This window comes from Rana temporaria, chromosome 1 (assembly GCF_905171775.1).
Source record: "Rana temporaria chromosome 1, aRanTem1.1, whole genome shotgun sequence".
In the NCBI taxonomy this organism is placed as follows: domain Eukaryota; kingdom Metazoa; phylum Chordata; class Amphibia; order Anura; family Ranidae; genus Rana; species Rana temporaria.
In genome coordinates, this window is record NC_053489.1 from 639,578,662 (window position 1) to 639,593,344 (window position 14,683).

General features: G+C 46.2%; 1 protein-coding gene across 1 annotated transcript in view; it reads right to left on the bottom strand.

Annotated features, from left to right (window-relative positions):
- The window catches only part of LOC120924472 (zinc finger matrin-type protein 1-like), a 79,042-nt gene extending 65,147 nt beyond the window's left edge, over nt 1–13,895 (bottom strand). The window contains exon 1 of the mRNA XM_040335458.1: nt 13,682–13,895. Within this exon, the coding sequence (XP_040191392.1) occupies nt 13,682–13,820 (139 nt within the window). The 5' untranslated portion in view covers nt 13,821–13,895. The remainder of the gene's footprint in view (nt 1–13,681) is intronic.
- Nucleotides 13,896–14,683: the final 788 nt, after the last annotated feature.

A 14,683-nucleotide genomic window follows, 5' to 3' on the forward strand; every position in this document is an offset into this window, starting at 1 on the left:
AAGGGGAAGTTCTGCATCAAGACCTCCTCCCCGATGTGAAATGGTGCTTTTGGGGAGGAGGGGGGGTGGGTACCCGATTTTGACAGGTACTGGCACCCACTTTTGCTCTGATCACCTTAAGTAGAAGTTTTTCTTCCCCCCTACCAAAGTCTTCCGTGACACAAGACAGGTCCCAGAAGACTTTGGGACCAGTCACAGAGTGCAGCGCCGCTCACACATGCGCAGTAGGAAACCGGCTGTGAAGCCGAAAGCTGTCACAGCCAGGTGCCCATAGTAAAGAACAAACAGTCTCTTGCGCTCGCAGTGATTAACCCAGGGGTACACAGTGCAAAATCCCTTCTTAGCGCCAATGTTCTTGCTGCCTTCTCAGGACAATCTGTACCCTCAGACTGAAAAACAACAATAAAAAGAAAAGGGTGCACCGACCTAGCACATCAATAACATTTTATTGAGGTAATGCGCTAGGTCAGTGCGCCCTTAGGGAAGGATGAGGCTTTATAGGTGGCTGAACTCTCCCGTAGTCCAAGGGAGGGGGCGGGCACGACACTCCACACCAGGGAGGAAGCCTCGCATTACTGTGTAGAGTTACAGACAGAACAGGAAGTGAGGATTTCTCAGAAGACATAAGAACATTTAAAAGCAAAAATCGAAGGATGACGCAAGTGAAGGAGGACTGCACTAAGGTAAAGGAAGCTTTAAAAAAAAAAATGGTACCTTTACAACCCCTTTAAGGATAATAGCCAAAAACTGAGGCTAGCTGGGGGTGGCAAGGTGGCAGTGTCCAAGGTAGCTGTATATAACTCATGGTAAAGACTAAAGATCCTGTACTGTGTGACTAAGAAATGCTGGTTGTCTCGCTGTCACGTGGAACCAATGATTTAAAGAGAAGCTTCAGTCACTTGTGCAAAAAATAAGTCAGCAGCTACAAAACCTGTAGCTGCTGACTATTAATAGACACTCACCTGTCCAAAGATCCAGCGCCATCCTCACTCGTGCCAGCTCACCAGTCTTCGGGTCACGGGCATGTTAACTGTGGGCAGCCAGATTCCAACATGGAGGGGGGGAGACAACCTCTGGTGGTTCTGCCACTGATTCGAATGGAAGTGGGAGCCTGCCAAAACCACTCCCTCCAAAAAAAATTCTTTCAAATGGGGTGGGGTGAATTTCCACTTTAATTATGTAAATGTTCTTGATCAATGTATTGAAGACCAAAACAGCAAGGCAACTGGCATTTCAGAAAAACTTCACCAATGGAAACCTACATTTTTATCACAAGCTTCCTTTAGGCTGGGTTCACATCTAAGCCGCATCCGGCTCACAGCAGGGGTCCGGTGCTCCCCTGTTCTGCGTTTCAGGGACGAATCGGGGCCAAATCTTTGCCTGAATTCAGCCCTAAAACGGATCCAGACAAACCGCGTTCCTGTGCAAGCCGCTCTGGAGATATGTGAACAGTCTCCATAGAGAACCGGTCCTGTTATGCAAATTGGGTCTGGGGAAACCCACATCCAATTCGCACTAGTGTGAGCCCAGCCAGTGCTACAGTAACATGTTACACCCTAAATATGGGTGTAACATGTTACAAAAGGTGAACTTCTCCTCCGATTGCAAATGTATGATCCCAGAAATACAAATTACATAGTAGGTGAGGTTGAAATAAGACAAGGCCATCAATTGTGTGTGATTATATGTCAGTATTATATTGTATATCCCTGTGTGTTGTGGTCGTTCAGGTGCTTATCTAATCATTTTTTTTTAAACCATCGATGCTCCCCGCTGAAACCACCACCTGTGGAAGGGAATTCCACATCCTTGCTGCTCTTACAGTAAATAACCCTCTACGTAGTTGAAGGCTAAACTTAAAGCGGTAGTTCCGCGGGAAAACGTTTTTTTTTAAAGACGTTTTTGTAAAGCTGATGGTACAACGAAAATTGTACTCACCAGTCTCCTAGTCGCAGCCGCCACCAGGACGATTTCCCCCAAAAGAAGATTTTATAAAATCTGATGATGGACATTGCCATCTTAACTGCTGGCACCGTGAATCCCTCCTGTATTTTCTTCCGGGATGCGGTGTCTCCTGAGAATACCAGGAGACGCGCCGTGTTTGAAATCTCGCGATATCTCGCGGGTCACGTGACTAGTCACAGCGGGGAGTGTCCTTTTCAGGACGCTGCCGGCTGTTGTCCTAGCAACTATGCAGTGTGACGGCGAGCCGCGCCGTCAACACTGCATAGTTGCTAGGACAACGGCCGGCAGCGTCCTGAAAAGGACACTCCCCGCTGTGACTAGCCAGACTAGTCACGTGACCCGCGGGATTTCAAACACAGCGCGTCTCCTGGGATTCTCAGGACTCGCTCCCAGGAGACATAGCGCTCATCGGGGATTTTTTGAAAACACGCCCACTCCCGCGGGGAAATGTGAGTGACAGCTCACAAAAGGCCCTCAATCCAAGGTAAGGAGGCCTATTAAAAAAAAAAAAAAAACGGATAGATACAGAACAATGGCTGCTGGTTTTAACAAGAAAAAGTTGACAATTAGGGTGAACCACCGCTTTAATTTTTTTAAATTTTAATGAGTAGCAACATATCTTATTAAACTCCCTTCTACAGAAAAGTTGTATCCCTATTGTGGGGTCACCAGTATGGCATTTGTAAATTGAAATCATATCCCCTCTCAAGCGTCTTCTCCAGAGAGGTAACCTTCTTCATAACCAATATCATCCATTCCCTTTATTAGCTTTGTTGCCCTTCTCTGTACTCTCTCCATTTCCAGTACATTCTTCCTGAGGACTGAAGCCCAGAACTGGACAGCATACTCCAGGTGTGGCCGGACCAGAGTCTTGTAGAGCGGGAGAATTATTGTTTTATCTCTGGAGTTAATCCCAATATTCTGTTTTCTTTGATAGCAGCAGCTTGGCATTGCATGCCGTTGCTGAGCCTATCATCTACTAGGACCCCCAGGTCCTTGTCCTTCCTTGATTCCCACAGAGGTTCTCCCCCAGTGTATAGATTGCATTCATATTTTTGCGGCGTTTACATATGTGGGCGGGACTTACATGCGTTTTCGCTTCTGAGCGCAAGCTACCGGGGACAGGGGCGTTTTAAAATTAATTTTTTTGATCACTTTTATTCCTATTACAATGAATGTAAACATCCCTTGTAATAGGAATCACTGTGACAGGTCCTCTTTATGGAGAGATGTGGGGTCAATAAGACCACACATCTCTTCTCCAGTCTGGAAAAGCATGAGATCCTGAAAAAAAAAAAAAAAAAAATTTGCCGATCTAATGCCGACAGCCACGATTGCGACTTTGTTTACTTCCCGGTACCCGGGCGTGACATCACACCATCCCGCCCGGGCCTCTGACGGTCATAGAGATGACTGGTGACCATCTGGTCACCAGTCATCTCTATCGTCGTGAGGCGGCGCCGGATGATTCGTTCTCCGGGCCCCCGATGGCACAGGAGAGCCCTGAGAAGCACCGGATGGCGGCGGGAGGGGGGGCACACGTCCCCGTCCCGCTGCCTATAAGAACGATCAAGTGGCGGAACTGCCGCTTTGATCGCTATCGTGCGCAGATTTGCCGGCAGAAGACTGATATCTGAATGATGCCTGTAGCTGCAGGCATCATTCAGATATCACCGCACAAAGTTGAGGACGTCATAGGAGGTCCTCCCGTGGACAAGTGGTTAAAGAATTTCTTGGGATTTTTTTTCACTCTTCTCCGCTATGTGTCTTTCATGTTCTAGGTTACCGCCCTAATTGCACTCTTACATATCTTGTTGCATATCTTTGTAAAGTCCGAATGCCGATAATGAGCCTCTAGGGCCGAAACAACTAATCGATTATGAAATTAATCAATTAAATTTTTCATAATCGATTAATCGGCCAGTAACATAATGGGGTTAAAAACTAAAATTAGCCCTTTATAGTACAAAGCAAATTGCTACTGTAATTGTTACTTTCACTGTCCCACAGTAAAAAAAATGAACCCCTTACAGTAGCGATTATTTGCTCTTTTTGTACTTATTTTTAACCCCATTATGTTACGAAACATCTCAGGCCGGGTCACACCTCTTTTTTGGTGCTTTTTTCAGAAACACACTACAGGTCATTTACATGGTTTCCTATGGGACACGTTCACATCCATGATTTTTCAGCTGCTGCGTATTTGGAAGAGGCGAGGACTTCAACGCAAAACGGTGCTATTTTTATTTATTTTTTTCAATATACTTGAGAACTGCAAAAAAGCATTCGTTTTGTAATCTGCCCAACAACAAATTGGCCCAATTTTTTTTTTTTTTTTTAAGGCTATTATCCTATTAATCGAAACAATAAATCGGCCAACTAATCGATTATGAAAATAATCGTTAATTGCAGCCCTAGATCCTTCAGCCTTGTATTTCTTGAAGGCCTTCTCCTTTGCCTTTATATGCATTTTTATATTGGAGTTAAGCCATCAAGGACTTTTGTTCGCTCTTTTAAAATGTATTTCCCCAATGGGATGCACTGGCTCATGCCCTTATTTAAAGCAAACATCTCTCCTCCATGTTCTTCGCTCCTAAGGCTAGGTTCACATCACGATTTTTACATCCGATAATCGGACCGTTAAATCGGATGGAATCGTATATGACAAAATCGTATGTAATCGTATGTCAAAAATGTTCACTAAAAAATCGGATCCTGATTTTAAATAATGTCTGGCTTTCGGGGAAAAAGAAGATTCTTGAAGTTTCTAGCTCGTTCCATTGTCTAGTGCGCATGAGTAATAAAAAAATCGGGTACGATTTATTGGATAAAAACGCACAGTCATCCGATTTATTACGATTTTAGATTGACCACAATATAAAAAAAATCGGACACGATTTTAATACGATTTCAAATCAGGACCAAAAATCGTGGTCAAACACGATTTTTGATGCGGTTTTAAATCGTATCAAATCTGATGCGGATCAAATCGGATGCACTTGGGGACCTACATTAATGAATGGAAGTGAATGGATACGTTTTGCCATACAGATTTGTACGATTTCAAACCGTGAAATCATGAGGTAGGATGATAAAATCGTGGTGTGAATGCACCCTAAGGCCCCGTACACACGGCCGAGGAACTCGACGTGCTTGGCACGTCGAGTTCCTCGTCGAGTTCTGGGATGAAGCCGCCGAGGAGCTCGGCGGGACGCCTTCTCCCATAGAACAACGAGAAAATAGAGAACATGTTCTCTATTTTCTCGTCGAGCTCCTCGGCGGCTCCATCGAGCCAAAACTGTACAGACGACAGAGTTTCTCGGCAGAATCCGGGTTTTGACCGAGTTTCTCGGTGAATTCTGCCGAGAAACTCTGTCGTGTGTACGGGGCCTAAGAGTTTATCCCAATTTAAATCTTCTAGCAAGGTTCGTAGTTTAGGGAAGTTGGCCCTTGAAATTCAGTGTCTTAGAGTATTCCCCTTATGTTTCCTATTTGTGAGATTTATACTGAAGCCAATTGCCCCTTATTTCCACATCCGTTATCAGGTCTATATTGTTAGTAATCAGTAGGTCTAGTAAGAGCCGGTTCACACTGGGGCGACACGTCAGGCGGCTCAGCCGCCTGACTATTTGCGTCCCAGCCGCCTGACGATTTGCGTCCCATTCTATGCAATAGAACCGTTCTAATAGGAACTACGCAAGCTACGGCTCGGGGGGATTTGCATTGACTTCTATACAGAAGTCATTTTGCTAATCGCCTCTGAAGTCGTCTTCAGGACGACTTGCAGAGTCGCCCCCGAAGTCGTGCCGCCGCAGTGTGAACCGGCTCTTACGCTTTGTTTCTAGTTGGTGTGTTTACCATCTGACCCATGAAATTGTCCTGTAAGACATTTAGGAACTGGCGAGCCTTAGACGAATGCGTGGTTCCTTCCGCCCAGTCTGTTTGGAGAATTAAAATCCACCATTATGATGACACTTCCCATCCTTGCTGCTAATCTAGATTGTGATAGGAGGTCCGTCCTCCCTCAGGTTAGGGGGCCTATAGCATACGCCCAGTATTATTTTCCACTTAGTTTTATCCCTGTGAGAACTGCGACATGCTGTTTTGAAGATCGGCAATGGAAAAAGATCACGGTTTCGAATAAGCGTGCAGCTCTACTAGAAATACAAGCAGTCTGCTTTCCAGTAATTTCTCCCTGCACACATACTTCATAAAATGTTCATCCCACTCTGGGCACCATCCAGCTGCAGCAGCTTTCAGCCTCTCAGTTTTACAGGCTGCCAGTAGCAGGGCTGGACGGTGCAACGGTGTCTTCTGCCACACTAAGCCCTGGTTCACATTGATGCTACTTTGAAATTGCGCTAGTTCACTTGAAGTAGCAAGGTCAGCACGATTCCAGCTGCTACTTGATAGACATCTGTGTGGCTTCAAGCACAGATGTCTATTGAAACCGTACCTGAAATCGGCAAAAGTAGTGCAGGAACTACTTTTGAAAAACAGTGTGGCACTGCAAAAATCGGTGTGGCACCGATTGGAACAGTGCCCTTGCCTCCAATAGGCTGTGACTTGTCATGCGATTTGATTTCTCAAATCGCATGACAAATCGCTCAATGTGAACCTAGGCCAAGACACAGATTTCAAGCACAAGGGGTAAACACCCCGTGCTGGAAGTAGGGCCAAAACAACTAATCGATTAATCGACAACTAATTGATTATGAAATCACAACATCGCACCTGGGCCTCTGACGGTCATAGAGATGACTGGTGACCATCTGGTCACCAGTCATCTCTATCGTTGTGAGGCGGCGCCGGACGATTTGTTCTTCGGGTCCCCGATGGCACGGGAGAGCCCGGAGAAGCACCGGATGGCGGCGGGAGGGGGATACACGTCCCCTCCCGCTGCCTATAAGAACAATCAAGTGGCGGAACCTCTGCTTTGATCGTTCTTATTGTGCGCAGAATCGCCGGCAGAAGACTGCGATATCTGAATGATGCCTGTAGCTGCAGGCATCATTCAGATATCACCGCACAAAGTTGAGGACGTCATATGACGTCCACCCGAGGACAAGTGGTTAAAGAATTTCTTGGCATTTTTTTTACTCTTCTCCGCTATGTGTCTTTCATGTTCAATGTTACCACCCTAATTGCACTCTTACATATCTTGTTGCATATCTTTGTAAATTCTGAATGCTGATAATGATCCCTCTAGGGCCCAAACTAATCAATTAATCGACAACTAATCAATTATGAAATTAATCGATTACAATTTTCATAATCGATCGGCCAGTAACATAATTGGGTTAAAAAAACTAAAATTAGCCCTTTATAGTACAAAAAAGCAAATCGCTACTGTAAATATTACTTTTACTGTCCCACCGTAGAAAAAGTAGCGATTATTTGCTCTTTTTGTACTTGTTTTGTTTTTTTAACCCCATTATGTTACTAAACATCTCAGGCCTGGGGTCACACCTCTTTTTTGGTGCTTTTTGCAGAAACTCAACACAGTTCATTTACATGTTTTCCTATTGGACACGTTCACATCCATGATTTTTTTTCAGCTGCTGCGTCAAGGACTTAACGCAAAGCGGTGCCATTTTGTTTTTTTTGGTTCAATATATACTTCAATGGAGAAGCTGCGGAAAAGCATGTAATGTGTTTTTGCGGCAATTTGTGTTTTGTAATCTGCCCAACAACAAATTGGAAAACAGCAAATGTAAAAATGCTTTTTTTAGGGCTATTATCCGATTAATCGAAACAATAATCGGCCAACTAATCGATTATGAAAATAATCGTTAGTTGCAGCCCTAGCTGGAAGAGCAAAGAAAACTACAGGTCAGCATTGATTAGCTGACAAATACAGCCAAACTAATATCAAAAGAAAAAAGATCTTGGCTCAGCTGACAGAAGCAAAACTAAAATGACACATTTTCGGAGTTGTCCAGAATAACTGGCCTACATGTATTATGAATGTACCAAAGACGACGCTGGTAGTGGACAAGCTACTGCAGAAATCGGCAGAGTAGGTCCAGTCTGATAAGTAAGGAGCCAGGGAGCATTGTCCTCCGACATCAAATGATGCTCCAAAGGTTTGGGTTTACAATGAGGTTTATTAGCTACGAAGATGTATCCAGCCCTATTTCTAATAACAAAGTATAATCATCGCTCAACATAAAAATTCAAAGGATGCAAACACAAAGCTAAACCAAAACGCTATATTCAAGTCATGGAGAGGCTGTCAAGGAGGGTGTGGTTAACTTTATTATTCCATATATTGAAATGATAAAGGGGCTCCCCAGTTCCATCATGTATCATAGACCAGATCCAGGGGGCTCCCAATCACATCATATATGAAAGCAAAATAGTAAGGTGCAAACTTCAGCCATGTAAGAAAAAAAAAAAAAAAAAAAAAAACATGAAATTGTGTTTAATGAAGTCCCACTCAAACTTAGGAACTTCCAAAACAAAAATTAAAGGGGAATGTATTTCCAGGGCCTTTTGACTCCATTACATACTTTGGCAAGAATAGACATATATGAGGAACAGGACGTCTCACAATAGATTATACACTTACTAGTCCAGGGACATCGGTGTTGACTGCTGTGATTATACTTGCACTGAGGATATTGGTTACATCCCTAGATGCATATGACGCAATTTGGAACCTTTAAGAGATTCCCATCGGCATACTACAAACAGAAGATATTTTTTATAGAATCTCTTACTCACATACTGTGCATCCAGGAGAACTGGAAAGAGCACTAGTCCCAAATCACACTGCGCGGTAAATCCCACTCCCATAACATACATTAATGAGACTATAATTACTCCCAGGACAATGAATAATAGGGAGATCGGAGGCTTCTACGAGGGAAAGAGGATTATTGTTTTATCAATAAAGAATGCCACAAAGTCCCAAACTGTACACTGGATCAAGGAGAGTGTATGGTGTCACTAGAAATCCCCCCCTGCAACGAATTGGGAAGAGCTTCTCAGAACTTCTAATGATCAGCCGTTTTATTGCAGAAACTGAGCAATATTCAGGTGGTGTCTTAAAGTGAGATCTTCCAATGTCAGAATTGTGGTGTTGCGCCATTCTGGCTTTGCAACAAAATGTAATGAATCATGGGGCCCCAGGGCCACCAGCTGAGCGAATATCGTCCGTGTCATCAGTAACTAGCTGAAATTTGAACAGCGTACAGCTAGGTTAAATATTACCTTCACCTTTGGGAACCTGCAACATGTTGCCAGTGCTGCAGCCTTCGCCTCCTCCCTGTGGCAGACGTACGGGGGGGGAAGTTCCATGTACTAGCTGCCACGGTTTGAAAAACAGCGCAACCATGCGGGGGCTCCGCCCACATCATTCAGACACGCGGCTCGGTGTCTGAATGAACTACAAGCCATGACATCCTTTGTAGCTCTCAATGAACTACCATGGCGCTGTGGTAGTTCATTAAGTCTGTCCACAAGTAACAGCTTACCCGTATGGGATGTACAGTCAAGCAGATCCACTGACAGTGTGCAGGAGACACGCATTGCATCTGCTAATCACTGGTGCAATGCTTCCCAGACAAAAAATAAATGCATATTTTTTACCTGCAAAAAAAATAAAAATGTGCATTTATTTATTTTTTTAAGGTGAACTTATCCTTTAAAACTGTACAGCAAACACTTCTTACTATACAGACGGGACCTGTGTCCAAAGATTTTGAGGTCTGACTTCAGCACTTCCATGCTGAAAATTTACCGTATTTATCGGCGTATAACACACACCCTTTGGCTAGGTTCACACTGCTGCGAATTCAAAATCGCGATTTTACGGCTGCGGTTTTGCCGCGATTTAAGAGACATCTGTGCAGGATTCAATGTAAATCGCGGCCCGAAATCGCAAAAAGTAGTACAGGAACTACTTTTTGAAATCGGTGCAGCGCCGCAGATGCGGCGTCGCACCGATTAGGACGGTGCCATTGCCGACAAATGTGGCCGATTTGAGATGCGATTTGATATGTGAAATCGCATCTCAAATCGTACCCAGTGTGAACCTGGGCTAACTTAAGAGGGAAGTTTGATGAAAAAAACTTTCCCTAGCCCCCTGCGTATAACACGCGGGCACAGTTTACCCTCTATTTTCAGGGTAAAAAAGTGAGTGTTATACGCCAATAAATACAGTAATTACTATTCTATTTTTCCTCAGAGGACTCAAAGTGCTTTCAGGTTAGGTTCACACTGCTGCGAATTCAAAAATCGCGGTAAATTTCGCAGCTGCAATTTTTGCCGCGATTTCAGGGAATGCCAGTCTATAGAGCTGAATTTGCATCACACACGGATCAAACTCACACAGGACCCTTTTTCCCGCAGCCTATATTCGCAACGCATTGACGTGAACGCCACTAATGTTAAACTATGTAATTTAAATGACTTGCGAATTTGAGAAATCGCAACGGCTCAAATTCGCGATTGAAGTCGCAGCAGTGTGAACCTAGCCTAAATGCTAATGGGGAAAGATGGTGAGGCAACCATCCCGGGCCTGCACAGTAGAATAAACTGGAGCCAATTTACCTACCGGCATTAGAAACAGGTTTATTGTTGCGGAGAGAATGGACTTTCTAGGCACCAATGGTTGACAAAAAGCCTAGAAAGTCCATTCTCTCCGCAACAATAAACCCGTTTCTAATAGTATCTAGGACGTGGCACTGCAGTACCTTAGGACACCCATAATCCATCCTATGGTTTGTGTACCTCAAATATTTTTAAAATTCTTACCTACCAGCATGTCTTTGCAGTGTGGGAGGAACCCAGAGAGCCTGAAGGAAACATGGAGAACGTGCAAACTCCATGCAGGTAGTGTCCTGACTGGGGCTCAAACCAAAGACTGGCATGGTTCAAGACAGAAGTGCTAATCGCTAAGCCACTGTGCTGCTACTACAAACTTGGACAACGTTTGAACCCAAACTTATGATATTTTTTTTTACACTGAGCTGTGTGCCGGGTTATTCCCCGCCCTGCGGCTCACAAGAGTACAAAAAAGCGCACATTTTGGTAAGGGAGATAAGTCCAAACTAATCTCTAGCTGCCACATCAAGTTTACCTATTGTGGCCCCCTCCACCCCAGGCCCTATAGCAGCTGCGTGGTCTGCTGAAGCTTAGGTTCCACAACTGCACGCTTTTTTTTCACCAAAGTGATATACCATAAGGCAGAGAGTGTATGTGTGTGCATTTGCACGCGGGGGGGGCGGCATTCAAAATGAAGGCACCCAATCGCAGCTTATGGCAATCATGGAATTCATTTCTGAAGACAGGCTGTAAAGTGAGAGAAAGCCTAGCACTAGGTGCTCAGTACCTGCTTGGTGAAGTTTAGAGGTTCTCTTGTTCAGAAAGACTGGGGGAAAGACCCAGCCCACAGCTCAGTGGAGTATATAAGCATGAGTTTGGGTTAGAGAGGAGTTTGGAGGATTCCCAAGTTAAACTTACCCAACAGCCTACCTATCAGGGCTCCCCTCCTACCCCAAGCTCCATAGCAGCTGCATGGGCTGCTATGACTTATTAAACTATGCTTTTTTCCCCCCCAAAGTAGTCTATCAGAGAGCCTTTACATCTGTGTGTTGGGGGGGCATTCAAAATTAAGGCACCCCATCGCAACTCATGGCAAATGTGGAGGCAGGCTGTAAGACATGGGTCTTCAAACTACGGCCCTCCAGTTGTTCAGGAACTACAATTCCCATCATGCCTAGTCATGTCTGCGAATGTCAGTGTGTTACAATGCCTCATGGGATGTGTAGTCCTACAACAGCTGGAGGGCCGAAGTTTGAGGATCCTTGCTGTAAGGTGCGAGAAAGCCTAGCACTAGGTGCCCCGGACCTGCATGCACAGAACTGCTGATCACTGAGGTTCTTAGGGATTGCTTCTACCTGGCTTTGCTCTTCAGAGAGAATTAGGCTGGGCTCACACAAATGCGTTGCGGTTCGGTCACAGCACGACTGTATCCGTATTTTACACGCGGTACCCATGGACTTCTACGTGTGCGTTTTCGTAAAGCGCAACAATTATGCTGGACCCTTCTGCGCTTTCATAAAAATGCACCTTCCTAACAGAAGTCAATGGGATAAATCAGGCAGCACCCAAACCGGTGCGAGTCCGCCCTTAAGCAAGGCAGTGGGGAGACGACGTATCAAGTCCTCACCACCTGCTTTAACCCCCTAAATACCGCATGTTGCAGCATGGCCCCATTCACTTGAATGGGTCACACTCAGCATGCAGTACTGTCCGCTGCTGTGTAATTCCAAAGCTTTGTGACATACTCCCCCGGCGGCTGCAGCAAAATGGGATAGTGGTGGCAATATGGGGGGGGGGGGGAGCCGGTTCACACATCTAGCACACTGCAAGTCTTGTGCGTCTTTAGGCTCCGTTTCAGGTCTGTAATCAGCCAAAAATTTGGACATGAGTCGCCCCTGAAACGGAGAACAGGGACGCACCGGCCCCCTGCTGCGATGAACCAGCTCTGCACACAGTGTGAACTGAGCCTTAAAATGGAGCTGCACCCAAAAGGGGAAGCTCTGCTTGTTTACCACCTCCCCCTCACATTTGGCACCTTTTTTGGGAGGGGGTACCCGTTCTTGATAGGTACCCGCTCCCACTTCCTGGTGACTTTGCTCCAAAGTCCGGCCTCCTCCTCTCCGCGCCGCCACACAATTCACATGCGTAATCGGGAACCCGAGAGCCGATTGAAAAATTGGCTGGGGTGTCGACATTGCGGCGTCCCTGGACAGGTAAGTGTCCCAAGTGCCTCACTTTAAAGCCGCCCTCCCCAATAAACAAGTTCTTAAAGCGGCTTTCCATTTGTTTTTTTGTTTATTGAAAGTCGGCAGCTACAAAAAGCGTAATGTAGCTGCCGACTTGTAATAAACAGACACTTACCTGTCCCACGGACCAGCGACGCGGCCGCCCAAAGCCTCGCTCATCTCCGCGGTGCCAGCATTGCAAGTGTGGGCACCCGACTGTGACCGCTTGCGGCTTTATGGCCGAGTGCACAAGTAGCGTCTCTCCTAGTGGCCATGCAATCTTCTGGGACCTGTGATGTGTCCCAGAAGATTGCAGAGTGGGGGGCACCTGGTCGGCCAAGAAGCAGGATATGGGACAGGAAGTCCCTCTCAAAACAAGGTACCCCCTCCAAACAAAACGACATGCCAAATGTGGCATGCAAGGGGTGCTTAAAGCGCAAGTTCCACTTTTGGGTGGAACTCTGCTTTCAGGGAACAAATTTAGAGGATTCCGGGGTCCAGACGCACACCACCCTCCCCCCAAATATTGTTACATGTTGATGCTACAGATGGGGGCTCAGAGAAGTGGACACCATACACCGGCCTTGTTGCACCCAACAGATCAGGACTTTGTGGCATTTGGGGGGTGCCATGGCAAACCAAGACAGCAAGAGGCTGCCTCCCCCCTCCATCTACAGGTCCTAATTGGCCTACAGGGACCAAGAGAAGTCCCACAACATAAACAAACATGGGCAGTCTAGGCAACCAAGCCCCATAGTAATAGAGACTATTGTAATCCCATAACAACCCAGACTCAGGACTGGGCAACCTGGAGGAACTACAAGTCCCAGCATTCCCCTCCCATAGGCAGGCGCAGAGAGCCCTATGGGGGAAGCCTGAGTCCCTCCTCCCCTCCCCCCCATGTTTGGGGCCTGTCCCTGGCTGGGCTCACTCACACTCACCTGTCTGGCAGGGGATGGAGGGTTGGGCACTACTACTAATGTCACCCCCCGCCATAGGCACGCTACAAGTGGGTGCGGAGGGGCTGCTGCCCTGTGTTATACTCTCCACTAGCTGCGGGATGACACCCTCCGACGCCATGTCTCACTCTCCTACTTTCCCCACCCCTCCGGAGGGACTGGTCTAGCAGCAGGGTGTGGGCCCCGGCGACGTCACTCCGTGACGCAGGACAGATCCCAGCGGCTGGGCGAGTCCCGTGACCGGAAGTTTGTTTGAGATTCGCGCGGCATGGTAGCGCCATCTTTGTTGTGGTCAAGAACCCCTTGACTTCCTGTGGACGTGCTACGTGTTTTGTTTTTTTTCCTTTTAAAAACTACCAAAAACAATGTTATTAAAGTTTAATAGAAAACATTTTGGTCGATATGAGTTGGATTCGTTTTTTAAGCAGTGTGTGAGCTTTCCCTTGGATCCTGCTCTGGAACTTGTTCCCCTTTAATAACTTAAAGCGGAGGTCCAGTCTAAAAAAAATACAAATAGCCAAAAGGCTTAAAAAAAAAGGGGCAGATTCTCATAGAATCTGCGGCGGCGTAGTGTAAGCCATTTCCACTACGCCGCCACAACTTACTGGAGCAAGTGCCGTATTCTCCAAGCACTTGCTCCGTAATTTGCGGCGGCGTAGTGTAAATGGCCCGGCGTATGGCCGCGTAATTCAAAGGGGGCGGCTTGTATTTTAATTAAGCGCGCCCCCGCGCCGATCGAACTGCGCATGCGCCGGCCGTAAAAATAGCCCAGTGCGCATGCTCCAGCTCACGACGGAAAACGTCAATGAAGCCGACGCGAGTGTCATTGATGTAAAGTCCTATTCGCGAACGACTTAGTAAAACGACGTAAACGACGGAAAAAGACGACGCTGACCCGACGCCATATTTAACATGGCATACTGCGGACTGACGTAAGGTTACCCCTCATATAGCAGGGGTAACCTTACGCTTACGGAAACGATG